Here is a 24,540-nt window from a genome sequence, read left to right as displayed (position 1 = left end):
ACACCTCATTAACCAGAGAAAACGTTTATATTTTGCTCTGTGTTGTGATTGGCTCCTCTCGGGCCATTAGGGGGAAAAAAAGGTGGTTTATGGGTTTTGCTCGGTGCGGAGGTAAGCAGAGATCGCTAACTGGTGCTTTTTTTTTTTTGTTGCTGAATTTATGCACCTGAACTGTGAAGGAACATTGGGTTCCTAACAGATGGGCCTCCACCGGATAAGACCGCCGTTAATTTGGCCTGCGTTTTCGAGTAATGGAGTGTTGCGTTTTCTGATTTCTTGCACAACTTCGGGTTGTAGGTTGCCTGAGCCTCTGAATACACAAACCACAGAGAAGCAGCGCTTTCAGGAGTATTGATAAAGCGCTCATGCGGTCCGGTCGGACGAAGGCCGGCCCTGCTGAAGTAGTCCGAATTCAACCCACACGAAACCGACGGCTTCTTTTCACAGCTGGAGTTACTTAAACCCGGTTATTTTTGAAAATCGGATTTACTTACATTTTCAGCACTGTGACTCCTTTTGAGGCAAATCGGTATTCGCTCAATGCCAAAAAAAACAACAACTTTTGCCCCCCCCCTTTTTTTTTTTTTGGTCGCCCCTATTGCCTGTGAGCAGCTCATTCGTGAGGCCTTGCATTGGCCCGCTCTCCTGCCCTCCCCCTCTCAGAGCCAGCGGCTGTGTAGCGGAGATCGGCCTGACTTTCACACACTTATTTAATTTGCTCTTATTGTGTCATCATGGCCCGTCTGCTTCTGTTGCTTCTGTCCCCCGAAAGCGATCCGAGAATCAAAAATTACAAAAAATGACAAATTTAAACCAACTGTGCCGTTACTTTGTTGTGTGAGTCTCATCACCGGCCAAACGGGGGGTACTTTTTTTTTGGGAGAACGCCGCCCCCCCCCCCACCGCCCCCCACCCCCAATTTCCCACCTTAGCGGGTGTGTTATTGCTCCCCTCCTTCCCCACCCGCCTAATGAGCCTGAAATTTAATTTGGAAAGCCGTCCCGGTCTTCGTCGGCGGGTTTCGGGGGGGGGGGGGGAGAGGGGGGGCTCCTCATTACCCTGCCGTTAGCGCGCGCTAAACCGCTGATGCGCTCCCTTTTTCTTTTTTTGTTTTTTTCCTCCCCCCCTCCTCTCCTCTCCTCTCCGGAGCGACCGGCTCGCAGAACCGACGCCGCCTCCCCCCCCCCCGCCGCGGCGTGCGCGCGCGGCCCGATAGCATCTGGCACAGGCGTGCTCTCCGGGGAGCGCGGTAATCTGTTCCATCAGCGTTTACTACCGAACAAATTAACTAAGACAAGCGCCGCTGCCTGAGCCAGCCAAATTCCTCCATTAGGAAAATTATAAAGCCATTATGGAGCACAATTTGGTCCTTTATACAAACCCGGGCTCCTTCGCCGGGGCTGCGCGGGAGGACCGGGGGGGCGGGGGGGGGGGGGGAAGTCGTGCGGCCCGGGGCCTCGCCTCCTCGTACGTCTCCCAGCGGGGGCCTGACTGACTCCAAAACACGTCCTGTGACGAGCGAGCAGGTTGCCTAATTCCCCCCCGCCCCCATTCCTTTCTGTTAAATTCTCTTCTAGCGTCCTGTCAGGGACCAAATTTTTTGAGTTCCGCTAAATTCGACAAAAAAACAAACCCAAAACAAATAACTCAAAGCACATTTCAGGAAGCCTGTTTTTTTGTTTTTTTTTTAACCACGGGGGGCAGGCTGGATGTTTTGTCTGTGTCTGCAGTTTACCATAAACAGGCTGTACTGGGCTGCTGTGCTGATGGTTCTGCTGATGACAGGAAGGCCTGCTCCACTCCGCAGCGTTTGTTTCTGAGCTGTGAACGTGTCGCCGTTATAGAAACCAGATACGCTGTGCTTTACGGCTGCGATTCATATGGAAGCGAGCGATAAAATATAAACCGCGCGGTTCGAGGGGCTTCTGCCACAGAAATAGAAGCGGACGCGTTACAGGGGGGCTGTAGCGTGTTTCGCGGCGTGCGTTTCAGGAGCTGCCTTCCTAAAATGTGCCGGGTTGGGGGGGCGGGTGGGGTGGGCCAAATCTCTGAATTTCCTGTTTGATAAAAGCGTAATTACCATAAATATTCCCATGGACCGGCTCGGGGGGGCGGGTGGGGTTGGGGGGGTTGGGGGGGTCCCAGAGTTGCAGCAAATTAAGGATTTAGAAGCCTCCTACTAATCAATTTTAAGTGATTAGCCAAATGGTTTGCATAATGGGCGTAATAGCGGCATCTGCTAATCAGTCTCGAGAGTCTGACTTGACAGAGGCTTGGGGGAGAAAGAGTGTTTTTTTCTTTCCTCATCACCCCCCCTCCCTCCCCTTCCCTTCCCATTTGGGAAAAACAGCACGAGAGTGTAAGAGAGAACTTAAGATGGGAGGAAGATGAAGATGGAGGATCGTTGATGTGCGAGAGGGCGGATTTGTTTCCCCCACCTCGTTTGGCTGGCCGCTGCGCCTAGCTCCCGAACCCGCGTTGGCTTTGCGTGGCTGTACCCCAGCCGACCCCCCCGTCCCCCCGTCCGGACTGCGCTGAACGGCCCGCGGCTCGCTCTGTGCACTGATCTCAGATCAGCTCTGTCCACCCGAGTCCCGCTGCCCTTAATCACGAGCGGATGAACGGAGTGTAATCCTGGGTCAGCTTTTTTTGGGAAGCGGAGGCCCTCTGTGTGTCCGTGCTGCCGCCTGCATCGCTCCAAGGCCGGGGGTGGGGGCTGGGGACGGGCGGGGTGGGGGGGGGCCTTCCCAGCAGCCCCTGCGTGCGTTCTGTCAGCAGGCAGAGCGGGGCAGCGGGGCAGACGTAATGCGCTCTGCAGCCTCCCTCTCTCTGCGACAGGAGGTCAGGCGAGGCCTCGGTACTGCTGTCTCTCCCTCTCTCTCTCTCTCTCTCTCGCTCTATTTCCCTCTCTTCCCCTCTCCCTTTCTCTTTCTCTCCCAATCTATTTCTCTATCTTTGTCTCTCCCTCTCTCTTTCTCCTGCTCTATTTCTCTCTCCCCCCTCTCTCTTGCTCTGATTCTCCCTCTTCATCTCTCCCTCTTTCCCTCTCCATCTCTCTCTCTCTGTCTCTCTGTCTTTCTTTCCGCTCTCTCTCCCCTGCTCTGTTTCTCTCTCTCTCTCTCTCTCTCTCTCCGTCTCTCTGTCTTCCTTTCCTCTCTCTGGCGAGGCGGGCAGTGACCCGTCCGTGGGTCAGGGAGAAGGCGGCCCCGTCTGAGTGCGCTTTTCCACCGGGCCGAGGCGACTGGCGCGCGCTGTGGTCACAGTGATCCGGCGAGGGGAACGCCGACGCTGTTTGCAGGCAGTGTTATTTTAGCTTGGCTGCATTTTTATTTTTTAGCAGAGAACTGCTGTCGCAGTGTGTTTTCTGTTAAGGCGTGCAGTGTAAAGCTCCACTCCATGTGAATCCAAGCTATGGACTTGAACTTCTGGAGGGATCAACGGTATTGGGTGTCAGGTGCATGTTGGCAGTTGACTTGGCCCTGTGAAACACAGTGATAATTGGGCGTTCACAGGGAGAATAAAAGCTGGGGGGTGAGGGAGCTGTGGTTAACTCCCGCCCCCTGGCCTAGCCTGCCCAAACCCCCCCTGCACCCCCGCCCCCGTTCTCCCTTCAGAAGGTCCTGTTCAGGGTTTCAGTCTGTGGAGCGGAGTCCTGGCCTAATTAACTCGACTCCTTTCCCTGCATCTGGCTCCCAGATGTCAGCGGCTCTGCGGGGCGTCGCGTCGCCCGGGCCCAAAACGGCCACCGGGACCCAGAGCCCTACGCTCGGCGTCCCATTGCGCTCGACGGGGCCCCCAGCTCGTTGCAACGACTGCCCCACCCACGGGCGCTGTCCGCCACCAGCCAGCTGTTCTAGACCGTTCCGCTCGCCGGCCGCGCGAGCTCTGCTCTCCCGCCGCCGCGCCCCGCTCCCTAAACTCATTTCTGCGCCGCGCTAATGGGTTTCGTCTCCGCGGCGCGAATTGAATTGATTCCGACGAGGAGGGAGACTGTCAGCGATGTCCTTTTTTTTTTCTCTCTCTCTCTCCCTCTCTCTCTCTCTCCCTCTCCCTCTCTCCCTCTCTCTCTCCGTTCACGTTCGAGGGCTTTGACTGACGCGCTCTTGAAGCGCGGGGAATTACACGGAGGTGAACGACCGCATCTTGACTTGAGTGGGCCTGCCGTGTTTTCTGCTTCTCATTCTCGCTTTCTTTTCGCTGCCCTTGGAGGGGGGAAGGTTATCTGTGAGGGAACAGGAGTGGAGCTCTGTGAGGGGAACCGGAGTGGTGCTCTGTGAGGGAACCAGAGTGGAGCTCTGTGTGAGGGGAACCGGAGTGGTGTTCTGTGTGAGAGAACCGGAGTGGTGCTGTGTGAGGGAACCGGAGTTCGTGTGTCTGTGTGGGGGAACGGAGTGGGCTCTGTGAGGGACCGGATGGGCTCTGTGAGGGAACAGGAGTGGTGCTCTGGTGGAACGGAGTGTGCTTGAGGAACCGGAGTGGGCTCTGTGAGGGAACAGGAGTGGAGCTCTGTGAGGGAACAGGAGTGGTGCTCTGTGTGAGGGAACCGGAGTGGAGCTCTGTGAGGGAACAGGAGTGGTGCTCTGTGAGGGAACCGGAGTGGAGCTCTGTGAGGGAACAGGAGTGGTGCTCTGTGAGGGAACAGGAGTGGAGCTCTGTGAGGGAACAGGAGTGGTGCTCACGGGGACACGGAGAGGTTCCTGCAGGGAGCGACTCGGCCGAGCTGGTATTCAGTGGAGATGCCGTCGCAGTGCATAAGACAATAGATCTACAGTAGGCTCCAGGCTCTCTCTTTATGTCTCTGTCGCTCTCTCTCTCTTTTCTCCCTCCCTTCATCATGGTCTCACGGTGATTCCATGGTGCCCTGGTTAGCCTTGCCAAGTTAGCTGTGGGGGTGCTGGGTGGGGGGGAGGGGGGGGTTTTTCTTGTTTGTCTGCTTATGTAAATGAAGCCCCCCCCCCCCCCCCCCACCCCCCCACCCCAGCAGAATCACATGCGCTCACTCTGCTGTCTCTTCCTCCCCAGAGGGAACTCGACGCCACCGCCACAGTACTGGCTAACCGACAGGATGAGAGCGAGCAGTCCAGGAAAAAGCTCATTGACCAGAGCCGAGAGTTCAAGAAAAACACACCAGAGGTGAGTCCTCCTTGTTCCGGCTAGGACTGAGGAGGTAGGGGGTGTGTGTGTGGGGGCGGGGGGGGCGGGCTGATTTTGGCTGATGTGAACGTGGTGGTTCTGGAGGTCCAAGGCGGCCCGGTTAGGATAGTGCCCGGGCAGGCCTTTGTGGACTCTCGTCATCAATGCGTCCCATTGTCGCCCCCTGTCCCCTGTCCCCTGGGGGGCTTGTTGGGAAACGGTGCCCAGTCAAGCGAAGGAGACAGTGTCTTGTCTGCCCCCTCCCTCCCCCCCCTCCCTCCTCCTCCTCCCCCTCCCCCGTTCTCCCCCCCTGCTGGCATTTGTGCGATGGCACGGCCTGTTTATTTACATGTGTACTCCGCTCCCCTTCTTTATTCTCTTCAGTGTTTGTCTTCCGCTTGACCGGCTTTACACAAATCCGCTTGTTTCGGTGCCTCTTTACCCCCTCCTGACAGCTCTCTAACCCCCCCTCCCCCCCCCCCCCCAAACCCCATCCCCCCACCCTCCATTTTGGATTCGTCACAATTTACACCGCTCCACCGTTGTACAGATCATTTCGGTTCGGTGGGCCCTGGTGTAATCACCATCCGCGTCCGATTGACGCTCTCAGGAGCTGAGAGCCGACAGCCATTTTAGATGTTGTTGCTTCCCGAATTAGCCATAGACTCGGGAGGGGAGAGAGCGCCTTTTTAGGGAGCGTTCTCACCGCATGATCGCTCCGGCTACGGGCCGCGTCGAAAGTCGTGACGAGACGCCGGAGTTCTCTGAGGTCTCGTACCAAATTTGGAAAAACCGGTGAAAACCTTATTTCACCTTATGAGAGCCCGACTGGTTCACGGTCATATTTTACACATACCCTTATAACAATCTGAGGAAGTGATTAACTTGGAACAATGTGAAATTGTTATATTTTTTAGTGATATCTACCCTTGCATTTATGAGCCTGTTTTCGACGATGAGACTCGTTTGGAAGCACCGGAGCCTTACAGTAAGAGGAGGCCCCCAGGCAGGGGCTGCAGGATTGGTCAGGTCTGCCCGGCAGCGATGGGGCCCAGAGCCGCTCCCCTCCTCTTTCATATTTATGAAGGCCGCGCGCCGCTGCGAACAGCGAGCAGAAGACTGCCCCCCGCTCTCTGCGGCAGCAGACTTTCCACAATCCGTTTTCTTTTTTTGATGTCTTCCCGCTACGACCGGCCCTAGTTTAGCCTCGCGCCTCTCCGCGCTCTGAGGGAAACACACGGGGGAGGGGATTGAAGATGTATTTTTTTTTGTTGGGTATCGTGGCATGTAAAAAAATAAAAAATAAAAAATAAAAAAAGTAAATCCCAGATCTGAAGAGCGATTAGTTTGTCTGAAATCGCGCGGTGAGGAGGAACGCGCGCGTGGCGGCTGAGCTACGCGGAATCGCGGACGATGCGCTTGCGCTGTCGGCGACTGAACCTCTGTCGCGCTGGTTTCAGGCGCACTATAACAGGAAGTACATGGCGTCTTCTCCTGTCACACAGGGGTTATTTTAAGATCGAGTCTCACAATATGAAAATTAACACGGGACGCGAAAGAAGATGACTAGCTAGCTCCAGGACTGCAGATGGGGGGTGGGGGGTCAATTGGGACTCTTTGTCCCGGGCCCAGGTCTGGGAGGCGGGGGGGGCAAGGATATGGGGTGTAACTATTTTTAATGTGCCCTCCCAATGTATTCGTGTTAATAGCTGCGGCTGTGGGTAGCACCACCATTGGTACATTGTTATTGGTGCATCATTATTATTATTATTAGCAGCAGCAGTTATTTTGGATTGCTGTTGATCATTAATTAGCCAGTTAGCGGCTAGCCCTTTGAAGGGCAAAGGTCAGCAGCTCAGCTTGAGCTCTGTTGACCCGCGGATTGAAGTGCTCGGCCGAGGGGGGGGCTTGGCGAGGAGGGGGGGTGCACAGACCGGTCCCAGCGCGTTCCCACCTGTTTTTAGGCCTCCGGTGCGGCGAACCGCGTAAGAGGGGTCAAATAAGTTAAAATAAACCAAATTGCTGGTTAAACGTGGGCGAGGGCCTCCGTCCGAAACGCAGCCCCCCCCCCCCCGAAGACTGACTCACACAGCTGATAGAAGAAATAATAGCTGTGGTTATTTTAAGAATGCGCCCAATTTGCTGGTGCACAAGTGCGTACCGCGTACTCCTGTGTCGTTTATGAACGGCTCACAGGGAATGGTTCGGCTCATACGCGCCGTGTTTTAAGAGAGGGGTTGAGGAAGCGTACTGTTGGTTTTGTGATTACTTTTTTTAAGCCTGTGTGTCTGTGAGCTGTTCATTATTGCGGTCGCTGGCTGAGGTCACCCCCCCGCCCCCCCCCCCCCCCCCCCCCCCCCCCCCCCAGCGCGAGACGGGTCATTGTCATCGCTCAGCGCTCAGAGGTCAGGTCTGGACTGCTCTTTTGTTCAGCCCTCGATTCGCACCCTCGCCCTCCCCCCCCCCCCCCCCCCCCCCCCCCTTTGACCTGCTGCGTCAGCTCAACACCACCCGCAGCCCACAGCCCTGATATAGTGGGGAGGTGCCGCGGGGGGAGTGAGGACTGGTTTAATATTATTAAAGAGTTTGTGGAGGGGAGGCTGGGGGGAGGAAGAGGAGGAGAAAAATAAACAAGTGAAAGCTCATCAGTGCGCGGGAGGGCGAGAGGGAGCGGATGGCGGATGGCGGGTGGCGAGCCGCGGCGGCGCTCCCCTCCATGTTGTGTAACGGGCGCGTCTGACGCGGCGGGTGAGCCATGGGGGCGTTCGTCACGGGCAAACGTGTCTTAATCAGGATCGGACGAGTTTGTGTTGGGCCGGGTTCGATGTGGAGGAGGAAAGGGGGCCGCTCCTCGGATAAGGAGTGCTCCAGTGATTGAGTCTCGCCTCCCTACTTCCTCCTTCAGCTCGTTATAGGGCCCTTCCTGCCCCCCCCCCCCCCTCGATTTTGGTACCGGCCCTGTTACATTACTGGTGCAGGGGCCCTTGTCGGGCCCTTGAGAGTCCTCTGGCTCCCTGCCCTTCAGGGGACTTATCGATATACCCTACAGGGCCGCCGCGAAGGACGCCCAGCCCAGGCCTCGCGAACGCCCCGCCCCCTCACGCTCATTTGCGCAAATGCAAAAAAGAAAAAAAGAAAAAAAAACAGCTCAGAGCATATTTCACAAGCGACCTTGAAGGTTATTTATCAAACCTTGACGTGTTTTTGTTTTCGTTTAAGGGAAGGCAGGGAAAGGTTGGTGGCGGGCCCGTGACGGCGAGGAGGTGAGAGGCTGCTCCGGCAGTCTCGGACGGCTCGCTGTGCTCTGAGGAGTGGAGGTGAATGGGAATAAACGTATTTCAGGGCGCAGTCTGGATTTTCAACTTTGACTTTTCTTGTTTGGTTGAATTTCAGCTGTGTTTTTTTTTTGCTGAAGAGTATTTTTGGCCCGAATAAAAAATTTCGGTCTCCGGTGTCCTCCTGTCTAATATCACTTACCCCGGCCTGTACTAAACACAGGCTTCTAATTTGATTAGTGTGACGCTCTGGTCAGTAATTTATTTTTAGTGAAGTTCTTTTTCTGGACGCGAACACTTTTCATCGTGAGCTCCTGCGGGGGGGAGTGTGGAAAATGTCTCCGTTATGGTAGAGACCCAACAATGTCCCGGCGCGTGCCAAGTCAGATTTGTCTTTGGTGATAACTGAGGTCACTGTTCAAGCATTTCGTACAGTGCTGATCTCTGAAATTACTGACCTGACATTACATTACATTACAGACATTCTAACACGGTGGAGAACACTGGTGCTTGGGTTGAATAGTGAGCTACTATGTAGCATGTAGCCTGATCTGTATACTTGGCCAGCAACAGGTAAAGCAGCAGCAGTAAGCCTATTGGTGGATGCCTCTTTGGTGGCATAATGCCAGACTTCTGTTCAGATCCAGTTGCTTGTTGCTTTATCGTTGAAGTGGACACTGTTGTATGTAAAATGTCATCGATGCAGGTACAACACCGTAATGCGACTGGGAAAAAGAAATCCCCTTTTCTTACTTTTATAAGGGATGCTGACTAATATTAAAAAACAAAAGCAAACAATGAACCGGCCAGCGTTCTTGCTCCAGAGCTTTCCTGAACGGAGAGGACTGTTTGCTTTCATTCATCACACTGTGTGTTGTTGTCTGTGTAGAAATAGTGAATTCAATTCACTTTTTTTTTTTTTAACCGATAATTTAATTTCCAAATGTTCCTGTTTAGGGACTCTTTACTTGGATACAGGACACACTCATTTTTACCACTTTAAGTTATTGCCAAGGCAACATGAATTTGTTGTTTTTACCATTATAGCACTACAGTACTTTGGTACATCTGTATTATTAATAACTGGGGAATTGAGTTAAGTTAGAAATTAAGTTAACGTGTGCGTCTGCTCAGTGGAAAATCAGTTGTTGAAATGAGGAGGGGGGGAAAAAAATTCCCATTTCCAAGTTTGACTCCGTTGGTGTCATTAAAAATGAATGGGCTTTTTGTTTTGGCGGGCGCCACACTGTTTTTTAGGATTTTTTTTTTCGTGTTTACGCGGATCGTTCGCCGCTTCGCTTTCAAGTCTGTCCCATCGCGAAAACCACCCCCCCCCCCCCCAAAGTTTGTCCCATCTCAGCTTCCCTAGTGTTTGCTTTTGCGTAGAGAGGAGCTCGCATGAGGATGTCAGGAGCTCTGTGGATACTTTATTGCACTCTGTGTTCCCCTTTTCCAGTGCTATCTTTGATCATGGCAGTCATCAGTAACCCTCCCCCCCTTCCCCCCTCCCTCCCTCCCTCCCTCCATCCCCCCCCTCCTCCGCCAATTTTCCCTTTCATGCCTTTTTTTCGTCTGTGCGAGGCCGCCCGAGTTACTGCTCCGCGGTGTGTTGATGAATAAATGGAAAATAAAAACCTGTTTTGTCTGCGGCTCCCCGATAAATCAGCCTTCTTTTCCATTTAAAACGTCCAGGGCCGCAATTTATGCCGGAGCTTAATAACCCGTTACTAAATTAATCGCGCCGGGGCCTTTGGCAGGGAGGCAGTGTTCTCCGGGATTCTGTGAACCCTGCTTAAAAAAAGAAAAAACAGAAGAAGAAGGAAAAAAAGAAAAGATCTGGCCGCCTCTGCCCAGAACCGAAGGTACAAAACATCAAGGGGGTTCCGGCAGAGGGGAGGAAATTTCATCCTCTGTCGCTCTGAGCTGGAAACTACCTAATACGCAACTTCGCTTGGCCTCGTTGCTGCCCTGTTCTCTACCACTCACTCTCCTCTTTCATCCTCTTCTCTCCCTCCTGTCTACTCTTCTTTCCCTCCCTCCTATCTCTCTTGCTGCTCTCTTCTTCTTCTCTACCCTCTCTCTCTCTCTCCTTCTCTCTCTCTCCTCTTCTCTCTCCTCTTCTCTATCTCCTCTTCTCTCTCTCTCTCTTCTCTCCTCTCTCTCTTTCTCCCTCTCTCTCTCTTTCTCTCTCTCCTCTACCCTCTCTCTCTCTCTCTCTCTCTCCTCTACCCTCTCTCTCTCTCCTCTGCTCTCTCTCTCTCTTTCTTCTCTACCCTCTCTCTCTCTCTCCTCTGCTCTCTCTCTCTCTTTCTTCTCCCTCTCTCTCTCTCTCTCTCTCCTCTCTCTCTCTCTCCTCCTCTCTCTCTTCTCTCTCTCTCCCTCTCTTACTCCTGTCTCTCTCTCTCTCTTACCCCTTTCCCCTCTTCTCTCTCCTCTCTCTCTCTCTCTCTCTCTCTCTCTCTCTCTCTCTCTCTCTCTCTCTCTCTCCTCTCTCTCTCTCTTCTCTCTCCTCTCTCTCTCTCTCCTCTCTCTCTCCTCTCTCTCTCTCCTCTCCTCTCCTCCTACCCTCTCTCTCTCTCTCTCTCTCTCTCCTCTCTCTCTCTCTCTCTCTCTCCCTCTCTCTCTCTCTCTCTCTCTCTCTCTGCTCTCTTTTAAAGCCCGTTCCTCACCGCGCTTTCCCGGCTCGCCGTACGGTTCGTCCGCCATTGTGTTTCTTTCCCGGGTTGCTCGGCGCGCCGCGGCTCACTCCATTACGCTCACAGGAGCCGCGCCGGCGCGGCGGATCCCTGTCTGCAGTGGGCCGCTGTCTGGCGGCGGACACTGACGGGGGTCTTTGCGCCCTGTCCTCTGGTCCGGGGGCCCGTCCTTCGTCCCTTGTTCAGACCGTATTCCCTCAGGATCTGTCCTCAGCTCCTTGGTTAACCGGGTTACCGAATAACGGCTTTTTCTGTTTCCCTTTCAGTTAATTATCTCATAGCGCAGAAATGTGACACATCGAAAGAACATCTCGCTCTACCAAATATAAATATTGGGGGGCGGGGGGGGAATAAATCTAAATATTACTTCCTGTTCAGTTGCAGTTTTTCAGCATAGTCCTCTGCTTTGGTTAGTGGTTGCCTGGCCTGACGTTTGTTCCGGAAACCACTCACGCCATAGGTGTGCCGTCCTGGTGGGGGGCGTCGAACCCTCTTAAGACCGGACGCCCTCACCTCCGGGGCCGCGCCCCACGCTCATCGCGCGGGCTCAATCCTCTCGCCATCCCCCGAGCATTCATAATTTACCCAGAGTGCTTTTATTTTTAAAAAAAGCGTGCGGGCGGAAAGGCAGAGTTTTTTTACCCAGAGTGCCGCTGGATGGGGCTGTCAGGCGGAGCCCGTGAGACGGGGGCCTCGCCGGCTGACAGGCCTGCGAAGCTCGTCGTCAGGGAAAGACGGTTCGCGGGTACCTGCGCCTGACCTTTCGCAGTTCGTCAGATGGCATTTAAGTTTGATTCTCTCCCCCCCCCCCCCCCCCGCGCCGCGGTGGAAACAGAAACCTTTTCCCGAGGTTTGAATATTAAATTGCCCGTGAAAATGTTGCCGCGGTATGGAAAACAAATCCGTTTGTGTGTGCGTGTATATGTGCGTACGTGTGTGGTCAGACGTGGTTTTTTAAAAATTTTGTGTGTGTGTACGCCAACATGGGTACCAAGCCCAAGCAAGTTTGCTCTCCCGGTGCCTGTGTATGGACTGTAGGGATGGGTATTATTTAGGTTTTGATGAGACTGATGTTAAAACATGTAGGCCTAATTTAAATACTTGTAAAATGGTACTGTTCCTAAATGGTGCCTGAACCAGTAACCTTCTATAACAACATTAAAGAACATTTTTTTAAATTGCAAAAACAAAGTAGTTGAATAATTTGTTTCATTCAATTGTGTAAATTATATAATTGATATCGTTTCACGTTTTGCATTTTGACTGAGTTTAACGTTAGCTTGTGGTGCTCAAGTGAGGCACCAGCATCTGTGCTGTGATCCGGTTCTGTAGGTACCGGTCGAGTGAGAACCGGGTGTCCCAGTACTACTGGGTCTCAGTACCCAGCCCTAAGACAACGTGCCCCTGTGGGGAGTACTTTGCAGATAAAGGATTATTTCCCCCCCCCCCCTCTCTCTCACCAACGACTGCATGAAGATCCAGGGCACATTAGCTCCTGTCAGTAACCACGCCAACATCCTTTGCTGACTGCCAAACTTTTAAAAGGCTCCAGGCCTGAAAACGTGCCGTGCTCTGCTGCAGCAGTTCAGCTGCTCCTTTCTCCTCCGCGCCGTTCCCATAGTTCCTTGAAGTTTTTTTAACTCGTAAAAACACAGTGTATTACATGCATTGATCTCTCTGCGCCCTCAAAAATATTTGTCAGTTTTTTTTTTTTGTTTTTTTTTTTTGCCAGGCTGCAATTGCTATTAGCTACTCCACCGACGCCAGATGTCCGCTGATAGAAACTCGATTTCTTGCGTTAACGGGCAGCAGAAGCCCGCGCATGCTAAAGAGGGCGTTTACAACCGAGTGCAAACTGCCAAAATGGGTTTCTATTTTTTTTGTTCCCCCCGAATTTCGATATAGCGCACGGGCGGATGCTGAAAAGGCGTGTGACAAGTGTTCTATTGATAGAGCTCTTTCCTAAGGAAGTGGAATCTTTCCTTTTTTTTCATATTTTTTTTTTTTTTTTTTTAAGTTGTCGTCTCTGAGGAGGTTTTTATTCATTTCCGAACTCGTCAGTCTGAGGTAGGTTCTCCTCGGTAGAGGAGGGGAGCGGCAGGGCGTGTTCGCTCCCACCTGTGACCCGGCGTTCGAGAGACCGGGGGCTGCGGGGGGGGGGGGGGGCACCTCTGTGGTCTTCCCCCCCTCCTTCCCCAATACTTGTGCCCCGGCGGGCCTGATTCGAGCGGAGGGGTTTTTCGGGAGGCTGCCGGGGCCAATGGGAAGGCCCGGCGGGGCGAGGCGAGGCGAGCGCTCCTGACACAGTGAACACAGTAATTAGGGCTGAGCCGCTGGCTGGCCGCCCGCCGCGGCTGACTGGCGTCTCGCGCAGTTAATTATAGCTCTGTTCAACACGCCGCGCGGATATTTACCAGAGAGACAGCGAGAACACCCCGGCGCGGCCGCCACGCCGCGCTCAAACAGGCTATTGATTTAAGAGGCGTTCCGCATAATCTGCTCTGACTCAGGAATTTGGGAGGAGGGTGGGATGACGGGAGTTGTGGGGGGGTTGGGGGGGGCGCTCTAATCTTGACTTGAAAGGAGACTGGCTGGGTTGTCTGTCTGTGTGTGTGTGTGTGTGTGTGTGTGGGAGGGGCGGGGTGCCGCCAGGTAATGCTGGAATCCTTTCCTCTCGAGAAGCTCCATTCAGACGTCCGTCATGCCGTGTGATATCGTTTGCGTCATCGTCGTAGGCTGGGCTCCTGCGCAGGGCTGGGGGGGGGGGGGGGAACATGGCGTCTCTGGTTTCCCGGCTCCCCGGCTCTTAGAGACGCATCGGTAAACTGCCGTGCGTGTGGGGGGAGGGGCATCGAACAGAGCGGCAGGTAGGCAAATGCGTACGACGCGAATGGCAAAGGCTTCCTCCTGCGTTGCACCAGAGGGGAAGCGTGAATGAGCCATTGTGAGTGTGAGAGTCCCTTTAACCCTTTGAGGTGTGACATCACAGCTGTGTGATTAGAATGTGCTTGGCTGAACATTCTAACGCTGATGTCACAGTCGCTGCTGGCGATTGGGAAGCCGCGGAGTTCTGGAACACTGACACACGATCGTGAGAAAAACATTCCGAAGAACCTGCTCTCCAGAGGGTTAAGGAGACGCCCGCGGGCTCTGGCCTGGCCTGCCTGTGCCCGGGGGAGTCAGTCACAGTCTCTGGCTCTGGCCTGCCTGTGCCCGGGGAGTTAGTCACAGGCTCTGGCCTGGCCTGCCTGTGCCCGGGGAGTTAGTCACAGGCTCTGGCCTGGCCTGCCTGTGCCCGGGGAGTTAGTCACAGGCTCTGGCTCTGGCCTGCCTGTGCCTGGGGGAGTCAGTCACAGGCTCTGGCCTGGCCTGCCTGTGCCCGGGGAGTTAGTCACAGGCTCTGGCTCTGGCCTGCCTGTGCCCGGGGAGTCAGTCACAGGCTCTGGCTCTGGCCTGCCTGTGCCCGGGGAGTTAGTCACAGGCTCTGGCTCTGGCCTGCCTGTGCCCGGGGAGTCAGTCACAGGCTCTGGCTCTGGCCTGCCTGTGCCCGGGGAGTTAGTCACGGGCGCCGCAGCCTCGCTGTGACACACTCCGGCGGGGATCACACGGGGATCTGCCTCGATGACCTCACCCGAGCGCGCGCCCCGGCAAAAAAACGCTCCTCCCACGCCCAGCCGCCAAATCTGCGGTTTAACCGGCCTCTTGAAAGGACTCAGAAGAAGGGGGAGATTTGTGCTGATACCCACCCGGCCCTTCAGGGAGGGTTCCCACGCCTGCCCCGCCCGGTTTAGATCCTCAGATTTCCCGTGCCGACGGCCTCCTCGCCCCTCTCCGCGTACGCCTTATCGATCACGGAACTCGCCATTACTGTTATCCTTTGTAAAGCCTTTTTTTGGTGGGGGGGGGGACGCTCGTTTCTGAGGGGTTCAGCAGTGCACCGAGTCCGGCAGTTTGTTTATCGCCTCTCCGCTTGGAGTTTGTATCCAGTTTCAGGCAATTTGATCCTCAGGGTGCCCGCGCATCGCATTCCACTTTCGTTTTTTTTATTTCCTAAAACAGACGGAGTTTTCCAGAGCAGCAGGTATTGTAGCGGCTAGCCGAGGCATGAGAGAGCCCGTCATTTACTCAAGCTGATATCGTTGTTGTGTCTTTTACCTTTTTCTGAAGACTGAAGACGGCTTTAAAGGTGGTTCCTTCCCTCTTTTCGAGAATAAACGGTTCAAATTTCAGGTAGTGTATTTAACCTTCCCCAAAAACAGATCGCTTGTGTTTTTTTTTTTGTTTGTTGTCGCCATGGTTTCCTGCCCTGATGGACTGCGGTGGCGTATGGAGGATCTTGATTGGTTCTGCTGACAGATGAAATGCACAGGGCCCTGTGACCTTGTCGAAATGTGTGATTTAGTGATACGGGGTCTGGGAAGTGCTCTTATAATGGTTAATGGGGGGGGGTCAGTAAATACCACGCTATGTAATCTCACAAAGTCAGGTTTCCAATATACACCGACTCCTTCCCCTGTGCAATGGAGGATTGGTCAGGTATTCAGCCCGGTGTCACAGACATTGGTCCTTGTTATGCTCTTGGGCAAATAATAAAGGGTTCCTTTCGTCTGTGATACCACAGTGTTGACCCCCAAATTCACGTGTTGTACATGTGACTGTCACGTCTGCCTTTATCGAGCAAGTGTCTGGTGATTGGCAATCAGTTTTGAGAAAACACGCACACACGCGCACACACACACACACACACGCGGCCTGAAACAAGCCTTCCATTGGTTAGCGATCACTTTTGTCTTTCTAAAAGTTCAAAAATATATAACCAGTAATTAATTAAACACTAAAAAATGGCAATAAAAAATAAAATAATGACGGGACATAGGTGTACAGGTGAAGGCGGAGGAAACTGTCAATCATGAATTTGCCTTGGGTCGTAAATCATCTACTGGACTGAGGACAGTAGGGTATTTTATAATAATAATAAATTGACATCGTTATTTTTTATATGAAGAGCATTTGTATAGTGATTTTTCCCCGTCGTGAAGCATTTTGCAGCGAGGAGAGAAACCCCCCTCTCTCCCTCCTCCGCCCCTGTGTCTGATGTGTTTGAGTTGGGCACTCTTTATGAGTGATGCCTGTCAGCCCCGCGGGACGCTTATGGACCGGAGCCGGGCACGTAATCCGGTTTCCTGGACCGTGCGGTCGGCAGGGCCGCGGTCAGGCGAGGGAACGTCCCGTATAATCCCTCCTTCAAAACCGAAGCCCGAGTCCATAATTTAATATAAAGGGGGAAAGGGAACAGACATTAGTACCTGGCGCTCGTCGCACAGCCCCCCCCCCCCCCCGCCCCGTCCCCCAGGAGAGGATTGAGACGCGGGCCGGTCTCGACCGGTGTCCCCCCCGGAGCGCCCCTCGGTCCGTCCCCGTTTTCGGGTTCACGTAGCCGACGCGTCCCGCGAGCCTCGCACTCGACTGCGTGTCACCGCCGGATCTGCCACGCCCCGAGTCCCGCCCTTGGACGTGTGCGGGAGGCGTGCGGGTTTGGCTGCGCTCTGCCGTCGAAGCGCCCTGGTTTTTACTTCCAGGGCTTTTTGTTTTATTAAAAGCTCGCTCGTTTAACGCGGCGGTTGCGCTGCAGAGCCTGAAGGGTTCGGCCCAATCTGCTCTGCCCACGCCGCTCTGATAACCAAGCAGAACTGACGGCGCTCGAGCGGTCGCCCCGTCCCCCCTCCTCCTCCTCCGGGGGCCCGGGTGATTATATTCGCGTTTCGGAGGGCCCTCCTGAGGGGGGCCATCGGGCGACGCGATTGGCCGAGGCCTCGTTCCCTGGACGACGCGCGGTTCTTTGGCGGTTGGCACGGGACCCTGGGGCCCCGCCTCGCCTCGCCGCAGTCCCCATTGGAGCAGTTTTCGGCTAATTGGCCTCCTCTCCCTGCTTTGGGGCCTTGAGAAATGTCTTCAGTGGAGCGTCGTGTCACATCCTCGTCCCCGTGTGGCTCAGTCGGCACGGCTCAGCAGCCTTCACTGGCTCGTGTTTGGGCTAGAACAGGGCAATAAAGGGGATGTCCTCGGGACTCGATCGGCCAATCGGGATTCAGCACCAGGGCCGGTCCCGCCATGCCATTGGCTGTGTGCCGAGCAGGGGGGCGGACGCCGTGAGGCCTCTGTCCGACGCCCTCCTCTAATTTGGCCGCCGCTCGCTCGCTAGCTCGCTTCTTCCGCCGCGGCGTTCTGAATTATTAACGGAGCCATCGACCGAACGGCGGGATCTGAATCGCCACTTTATTTGCTGTCCATTATTTAGATGAACTAACATCGAGAGCGTTAGACTCCTCTTTAAAAAAGTAAAAGCTCTTCTGATGGGGCGTTTAATTGTTATGGCTGTGTGTTAATGGCCTGGGCTGGGTGTAGCTGCCTGGCAGGCCTATTTTGGACTGCTGGCTTTTGGGGTTGCAGAAATTCCCCTTGAACACCCGCTCCGCCATTTCTCTCATCCATTTTTTTACACCTCCCAGTCACCCCCCCCACCCCCCTTGTATCATGTGCACTTTGCAAATAGGCTACATCCCTGCTGTCTGTTTTTTTGTTTTGTTTTGAAAAACGTGCAAGGGAAAGACGTTAAACTTGCTTCCTGGGGGCAGCTGGAAAAAAGAAACATTGGCTGAGTTTTGTTCAGACACTTCGGTCTGGGGGGGGGGGGGTTTATGTCTCATCCAGTCCGGCCCCTTTGACTTTATTAAAAATGTCATCCCTAATAGGGAGACTCTCTTAGCTCCTCTGTGCTAGCTCTGCGTCGGTCCTTCCCCACGCTGTTTCAGAATAACGCTTTCATTCCATTCAGCCTTATTCTTTTAAAATGGCGGCACTGTGCGAGACAAAACTTGGACATAATTGGACATACGCTATAATAACAGATAACACGATTATCTGTTCATGTAATATTTCCCTCGTCACCCTCTAGACCCCTGAAATCCTAGCACGTGAGAAGGCACCTGGAATCTGATGTGTTTGACGCTGGCACGCCTGATTTATAACTGACCGGCCATTTTGTTTCCTTACATACTCGTGTTTTACTTTCAGTTTTCAGTTTGTGATCTTAGAAAGCTGCTGATCTTCATTTTAATAAAAATAGAGTTTAAATCTACTCGTTTAGACGTCCGTTGCCATTATTTGCCGTTTCATTATGTGGAAATAAATTCCCTCCTTAATTCCTTCCTTGCGTTACTCCTTCATTATCGAACCGCCGGTTGAGTTTTGCCAATTTGCTGCCGTGTGTACTTTAATGGCCACTCTGCAAGTGATCAGCATCGGAAGCACCTTTCTCTTCCGTCCAAATTGACCGTTACGGTGATTTGTCGGAGGGAACTCGATGAGTTACGACCGCCATAAAGCGGATAGTCCCGGTCTCCCCGCCCGCCGATTGGACGGTAACCCCTTCCAGATGCAATTACGTCCGTGATGTCAAAAGAGCGTTTCCCGGGTAATCGTGTAAATCGTACCGGTGTCATCGAACGGCAGTACCTCCCGATTTAAAAAAAAAAAAAAAAAAAAAAGGCGCTTTTTTTTTTTTCTTGATCCAGTTAACGCATCGCTGGAATGAATTAGCAGGGCGTAAGGCCTTTCGATGGTCGCCCCGTTATGAAAGTGGCTATAGGCTAGTCGTCGGGTAAAAAATGATGAATGGTCTGCGGTGACTTGATGGAAGCGGACAAACCATTATGGAAGAGGAAGACGAACCAATGGTTCTCCCTTTTTAATGCCTCTTAATGGATCCCAGCCAAGGGCGCTATTAAGCTGGTGCTTATTTTAGGGTTACATAACCACACTCTAAGATTGCCAAGCCCGGTCGTTCTCTTTTATTTAACCGGCCCTCTTTATGATGTCATCCATCATGGGTGGAGGATTCCGATTCAGTTCAGCTCAAGTCAATTTTATTTTGCGTGGGCTGGCGTTCTCCATAGTGCGATGGCCATCGAGACTTCATTCATTGAGGGTAAATGGCGTACTCTAAAAACAATAACCGATGTTTAAAAAAAATAAATCTTATTCCGAGTCTTCGGCTTTAGCTGTGGTAGAACGGAAGGTTCTGTTTGAAAATAGGCTAACGTGGCTGGGTTAAATTGTTCGATTTTCCTGCTGTATGACCTGTCACTGCACAGGTATCTTCTGTACCAGCTCAAATCTGCTGCTTTTCCATTCCTTACCTACGGGGAGAGACAGGCCTTCAGGTTCGAGCGAAAAAAAAAAGCTTTTTATACTGAGCCTGGGGGTAGTGAGCCTCACCTCCCCCCCCCCCCGCCCAGCGCAGCGTTATGGAAAATGTGCTGAGCAGCCTGTGCGCCTAATACCTGCGCTAATCACAGCCTGGGAGCCTGCGTCTGAACCGCCGGAGTGACGTCCCGACAGCCGCGCGCGGAGCGGAGCGACGCCACTCAGCGCAGAGCGCGCCGTCAGCGCCGGAACAGACACCGGCCCCCAGTTCTGCCCGCTGAACGCCTGACTAACCAGGTTTCCAGCGAACCCCCTTTGTGTGCATTTCCATAGATAAGGGGAAGGCAAGTCTCCCAACAGGGAAGCTGACTGGCTTGTCATTCATGCCCAGTAAGGTGTATATATATAATAAAAAACCCATTTTAAATCATTTGGGAACTCTTAAGTATTCAGAACGCGTAACTTTTTTTTTTGTTGAGGTTTTTATTTAAGGAGTAAAAAAAAATATAAAATTTTTTTGTAGCACGTTTACGAGCTGCGAGCGATACGTTTCCAACAGAAACCGTATATATATTTGCGGCGGGAATTTTTATCGACTGACGGTAAAGTCGGCGGTTTGACTATCTATGTAAATCGTTTTTTTTACAGCCGCGATGAGGAGCAGCGCCCGAGCGTACGGGGCCCGGTTACGAGCGCTGCCCCCGCTCCTCCTCCTGCGTAAGGGCCCCGCCGCTGTACCATTACCCCTCGTACCCTTTTTCACCTCATAAGACCCCCGTTACGGGCTTTCGATCGTGCGGTCGTGACTCCGCCTCCCATTAAGATTGTTTGTAGGTTTTATTATTTTTTTAATTGCCTGATCCCCTTTCTGTTTCCCTCTGCTTATTTTTTTTTACGAAATCGTTGTCGTGGCAGAAGTCTTGCGCGAGTGCGCCGTTCGCTTCGTTTCAGTTTTGCCTGCCGGCCGACGCTGTTCGTTTCCGCGGCGATAAGCTGGCCGCCCGCTCGCCCGCCCGCTCGCTCCCTCCCTCCCGAGCGGCACGCTGTACCTGGTCTGTTCCCAGCCCGCGCGCGCTCCACATGTAGCGGTGAAAACGGCTCCGTAAGCAAAAATGTGGAACCGCGCTGTTTTTTTTTTTTTGTTTTTTTTAACTGCCGTTATCTGGGCTGGAGACGGAGCGCTCGCCGCGTAGCCGCCGCCGCTGCGGCGTGTCTGGTTTGTGTGCGCTTTCTATGGTTCTGCTGTCGTTTTGCGATGCCGTTGCTCAGCCGTGGTCGCCCCTTTGGGGAGGAGTGCGAAGCGGACGGAATTCAATTGGAGAGAACTGAAAGCAGAACTGGTGAAAAAAATAAGCGAAACACGGACGACGTGCGACAGCGCCGGGGAGGCGGCCATGTTGGAGCTGCTCTCTGCTTTTCGCCCCCACCGCGACCGGGTTTGTTTTTGTGCTTGGTGGGGGCGGGGCGGGGGGGTTTGAATCGGAGCGAGGCGGAGGGGGGCGGCCCCGGCAGTCTCCAGATCGGGGTGATTAGGGGGGGAATTGGATACGCGCTTCCTCTGATCCCACAGGCTGGGGAGGGGGGGAGGGGGGGATGATTACGGAGCACGAGGCCATTAGGCCGGGCCTGGGAGCCGGGGCTCCCCCCCCCCCCGGAATTCTGCGGGTCGCCTCTCGCAGCGCGGGCGAAGAGGCCGGGCCATCCGTCTTCCTGTGTCTGCGCTGTCGACAGCAGATCCGTCACGCCCCCCCCAAACAAACCTCCCCACCCCTAACCCCCCTCCCCCCTCTCTCCGGCTCACACACCTCCGCTGACAGCCGCCCGGGCCAGATCTAAAGAGCCCTCGCCCCGCACACGGGTGGGCCTTCCCCAGGCGCTGGCGCAGACGCGCACGCCGCCCCCGCCGTCGTCCCCGTCCCGCGGGAGTCTGCTCCCTCCCGGCCTCCATCTTGAGAGAGAGAGAGAGAGAGAGAGAGGGAGGAAGGGCCCAATCTCTCCCTTTGTGTACCTGGGGTCTTATTTATCTCCTTTCCCCCGCTCGCGTTCCGAGCCTCGTTTCGCTAGCGTCTTTGTGCATTACCTAATGTGGGTTTTCTCGCGCCGCCGCGGCGCAGCTCGAACGTGTGAAGCTGCTAATTGTGCGCTTCTCCTGGTCTGAAAATAAAGGAGCGTGCGCTAGGCTAGGCTCGGCCGCGCGCTGCAGGTGCGAACGCCGGCGACGGAATTAACTCGGCTTGCAGAGAGGAGCTGGAAGCGCTTCCCTGAAATGACGAGACGCTTGCGTGCCGTGTGTGTGTGAGTGTGTGCGTGTGTGCGGCGTGTGTGTGTGTTCCTGTGGTTCCTCTTTGTGTGTATGAATGAGTATGCGTTTGAGTGTGCGTGTATGAGTGTAACATGTATGTGAGTATTTGTGTATGTGAGAGTTTGTGTGTGTATGAATGTGTGTGTGTGTGTGTGTGTGCGCCTGTATAAATGTGTGTATGAGTGTGCATGAATGTGTGTATGTTTTATCAGTGTGTGTATATCTGTGTGGGTGTGTGTATATGAGTGTATGTACAGACGGGTGACAAATTAAAGGAAAACCTGAATAAGTGAGTGGAGAAACATAACGAATGCAGGTGCTTCCATACTGCATGATACAATTAAGCCATTAACATCCTATCATGCTCGGTTGCATGTTGACCTCAATTCTGGATCAAGAAGGCAAGAGGAAAAGATCTAAGTGACTTTGCATGCATAGATGGATAGAGCTTCAGTCCCAAAGACTGCTCACCTGGCTGGTGTTTCAGTGGGAACAGAGACTGAGGTGATATTTAGATCTATGGGAAAGACAGTAAATGAGTAAATACGGTTGGAAATTGTGGTTGAAAGTTCACATTCATTGACCACGATGCTCGTGCATTAGTGCGATATGTAAGGAAAAACAGAAGAGCAACTCTTCCTCAGGTGACTGAGAATGTCAATGCAGGGTGTGATCAGACTGTGTCAGCAAGTCCGTCAACAACTACAGAGAGATGGATATTATAGTAGAGTCGCAGTGCATACACCCCCTCATTACAAAGACGAACGCACATTTGAGAGTTCAAAAACCATAGGCGCTGGTCTACAGAGATGTGGAATAAAGTGATATGGTCAGATGAGTCATCCTTCACCATATTCTCTGAGTAGAGCGAGTGCATGTGTGACAAACACCAAGAGAATGGTACAGGCCTGAATGCTTGACCCCCTACTGTGATGGGGTCCAGTGGCTCTGTTATGCTTTGGGGGGGAATTTTACTGACATGGTCTGGGTCCACTTGTCCCCTGAGAGAGAAGGGTCACTGCAAATCAATACAAAGTTATTCTGAGCTATCACCTTTATACTATGACGATACATTTCTATCCTGATGGGAGTGGTCTCTTCCAGGATGGCTATGCTCCCATCCACAGGGCACGAGGGGTCACTGAATGGTTTGATGAGTATGAAAATGATGTGAATCATTTTCACAGTCACAAGATCTCAACTCTGAACATCGAACATCTAAGGGAGATTTTGGACCATGCTCCACCACCATCATCAAAACACCAAATATCTTTTGGAAGAATGGTGTTCCTTCCCTCCAGTAGAGTTCCAGAGGCTTGTAGAATCTATGCCAAGGTGCATTGAAGCTGTTCTGGCAGCTCATGGAGGCCAAACTCCTTACTGAGACACTTCATGTTGGTTTTTGCTTTAATTTGTCGCCCGTCTGAGTGCGTGTGTTTGTTCTCCAGGGGCGCCTCTCCTGTGGGTGGCCGGGCGGGGCAGGGGACCGGGCGGGAGATCGGGTGTCGGGGCGGGAGGCTGGCCTCTGTCACTGGGGGCGGGATGGGGGGGCGGTGGTGAGGGGGGGGAGCCGCTGCGAGGGCTCGCCCCGTTGCCGTGACGCGGCTCCACCGCCGGGCTCTGTTTACTCAGGATCCGCTTACCGCCAGTCAGCGGCCGCCGCGGCCCCCCCTGCCCCCGCCGCTGCCTGGGCACGAACAGGCCCGCCACACAGCCGCACCCTGCCCCGCCCGCACACCGAATTTACCCCCGCCAAACACACTCTGTCCCTCATAAATGCCCCTTACAAAGCCCACCTGTGTGCTGTGACCGCACAGCGTAATTAAACAGGGTTAGTCACTCAGCCCTTTCCTCTACGGTTACTCCAGTCAAACTGTACGCTTACGTGAAAATTTACTGTTATTCTGAGTAGCAGAGTATGGAAAAATTGGGCCAAGTAAGTTTGGTTTCTTTCGAAATCATAGTTCTCTTCTTTAAATTGTGCTGCAGTCGGATAATGGGAATTGGAGGGAGAAGCAGCCTGTTTACAGTAAATTGCTTTGGATTGGATCTCGGGAAGCTTCCGGAAGCGAAGGCGAAGTCAGCGAAAGAGGCAGTGCTGAAATTAACTCAGACAGATGGCCAATAAACTATATGTTTCTTAATCTGTTTATCCTCTCCAAATACTACCTTTATGTACCCTCTCACATTTGTGTGTCCTTCCAGTTGAGCGTATTCACCGTAGAGTTCAAGGTTGCGCGCTAGATCGCGGCTCTAAATGCAGATTGGGAAGCCTCTTTAGAAATGCACGTCACACGGCGTCTCAAGGTCCCCGTGGGTTGTTTCTCCGGAATTTTTTTTTTTTTTTTTAACGAGTGTCTTTCGTTATCGGACACGTTTATCTAATTAACGCGCGTTCCGTTTAAAAGTCAAGGTACTCCGAACGTCCGCTGCCGCCGACGTCACGGCAGCGAGTTTGGCGAACGCAGCTGTCCCTCCCCGCGTCTCGCAGAGCGCCTGCAGTCAGATGAAGGAGATGGGGGAGATGAGGACGTCGGGCGCCCTTTTAAAGCTCGCGCTACGGCGGGCGGTTTACGAAAGGGAACACCGTGTTACGGAGGCGGAACGCCGATAACGCTGCTCGCTGACTCTGGAGCGGCGCGGGCTGGGCCGCCATTCCGTCGGCACCAGCGGGTTCGGAGAACATCCTCCCCCCGACCCCCCCCCCCCCCCACCCCCCACCCACCAGTTAAGGACTTCTTCCTGAGAAGGCCGCTCCCCTTGACCCCCCCCTTCCCCCTTCCCCCCGGCCCCACGGAGCGGTTCTCCACTGTGCGGTTTCCTAGAGCCGTTGGGTGGGGTGGGGGGGGGGTTTAATTTGCAGGGTCAGCGCTGCGTCAGGTGTGCGGTTCACGCTGGTGGTGCCGAGTCTGGTCGCTGAGCAACCGGG

At 53.7% G+C, this 24,540-nt stretch overlaps 1 protein-coding gene across 4 annotated transcripts in view; it reads left to right on the top strand.

Moving 5' to 3' along the window:
- cux1a (cut-like homeobox 1a) overlaps nt 1-24,540 on the top strand; it is a 191,956-nt gene that overhangs the window by 44,461 nt on the left and 122,955 nt on the right. For all 4 annotated transcript variants that reach the window (XM_064352371.1, XM_064352370.1, XM_064352369.1 and 1 more), the window contains exon 2: nt 5,023-5,133. In XM_064352371.1, the coding sequence (XP_064208441.1) occupies nt 5,023-5,133 (111 nt within the window). The remainder of the gene's footprint in view (nt 1-5,022; nt 5,134-24,540) is intronic.

The sequence above is a fragment of the Anguilla rostrata genome, chromosome 9 (assembly GCF_018555375.3).
Source record: "Anguilla rostrata isolate EN2019 chromosome 9, ASM1855537v3, whole genome shotgun sequence".
In the NCBI taxonomy this organism is placed as follows: Eukaryota; Metazoa; Chordata; class Actinopteri; order Anguilliformes; family Anguillidae; genus Anguilla; species Anguilla rostrata.
The sequence above is the reverse complement of the archived record's forward strand: the minus strand, read 5'-3'. Positions and strand labels throughout refer to the sequence as shown.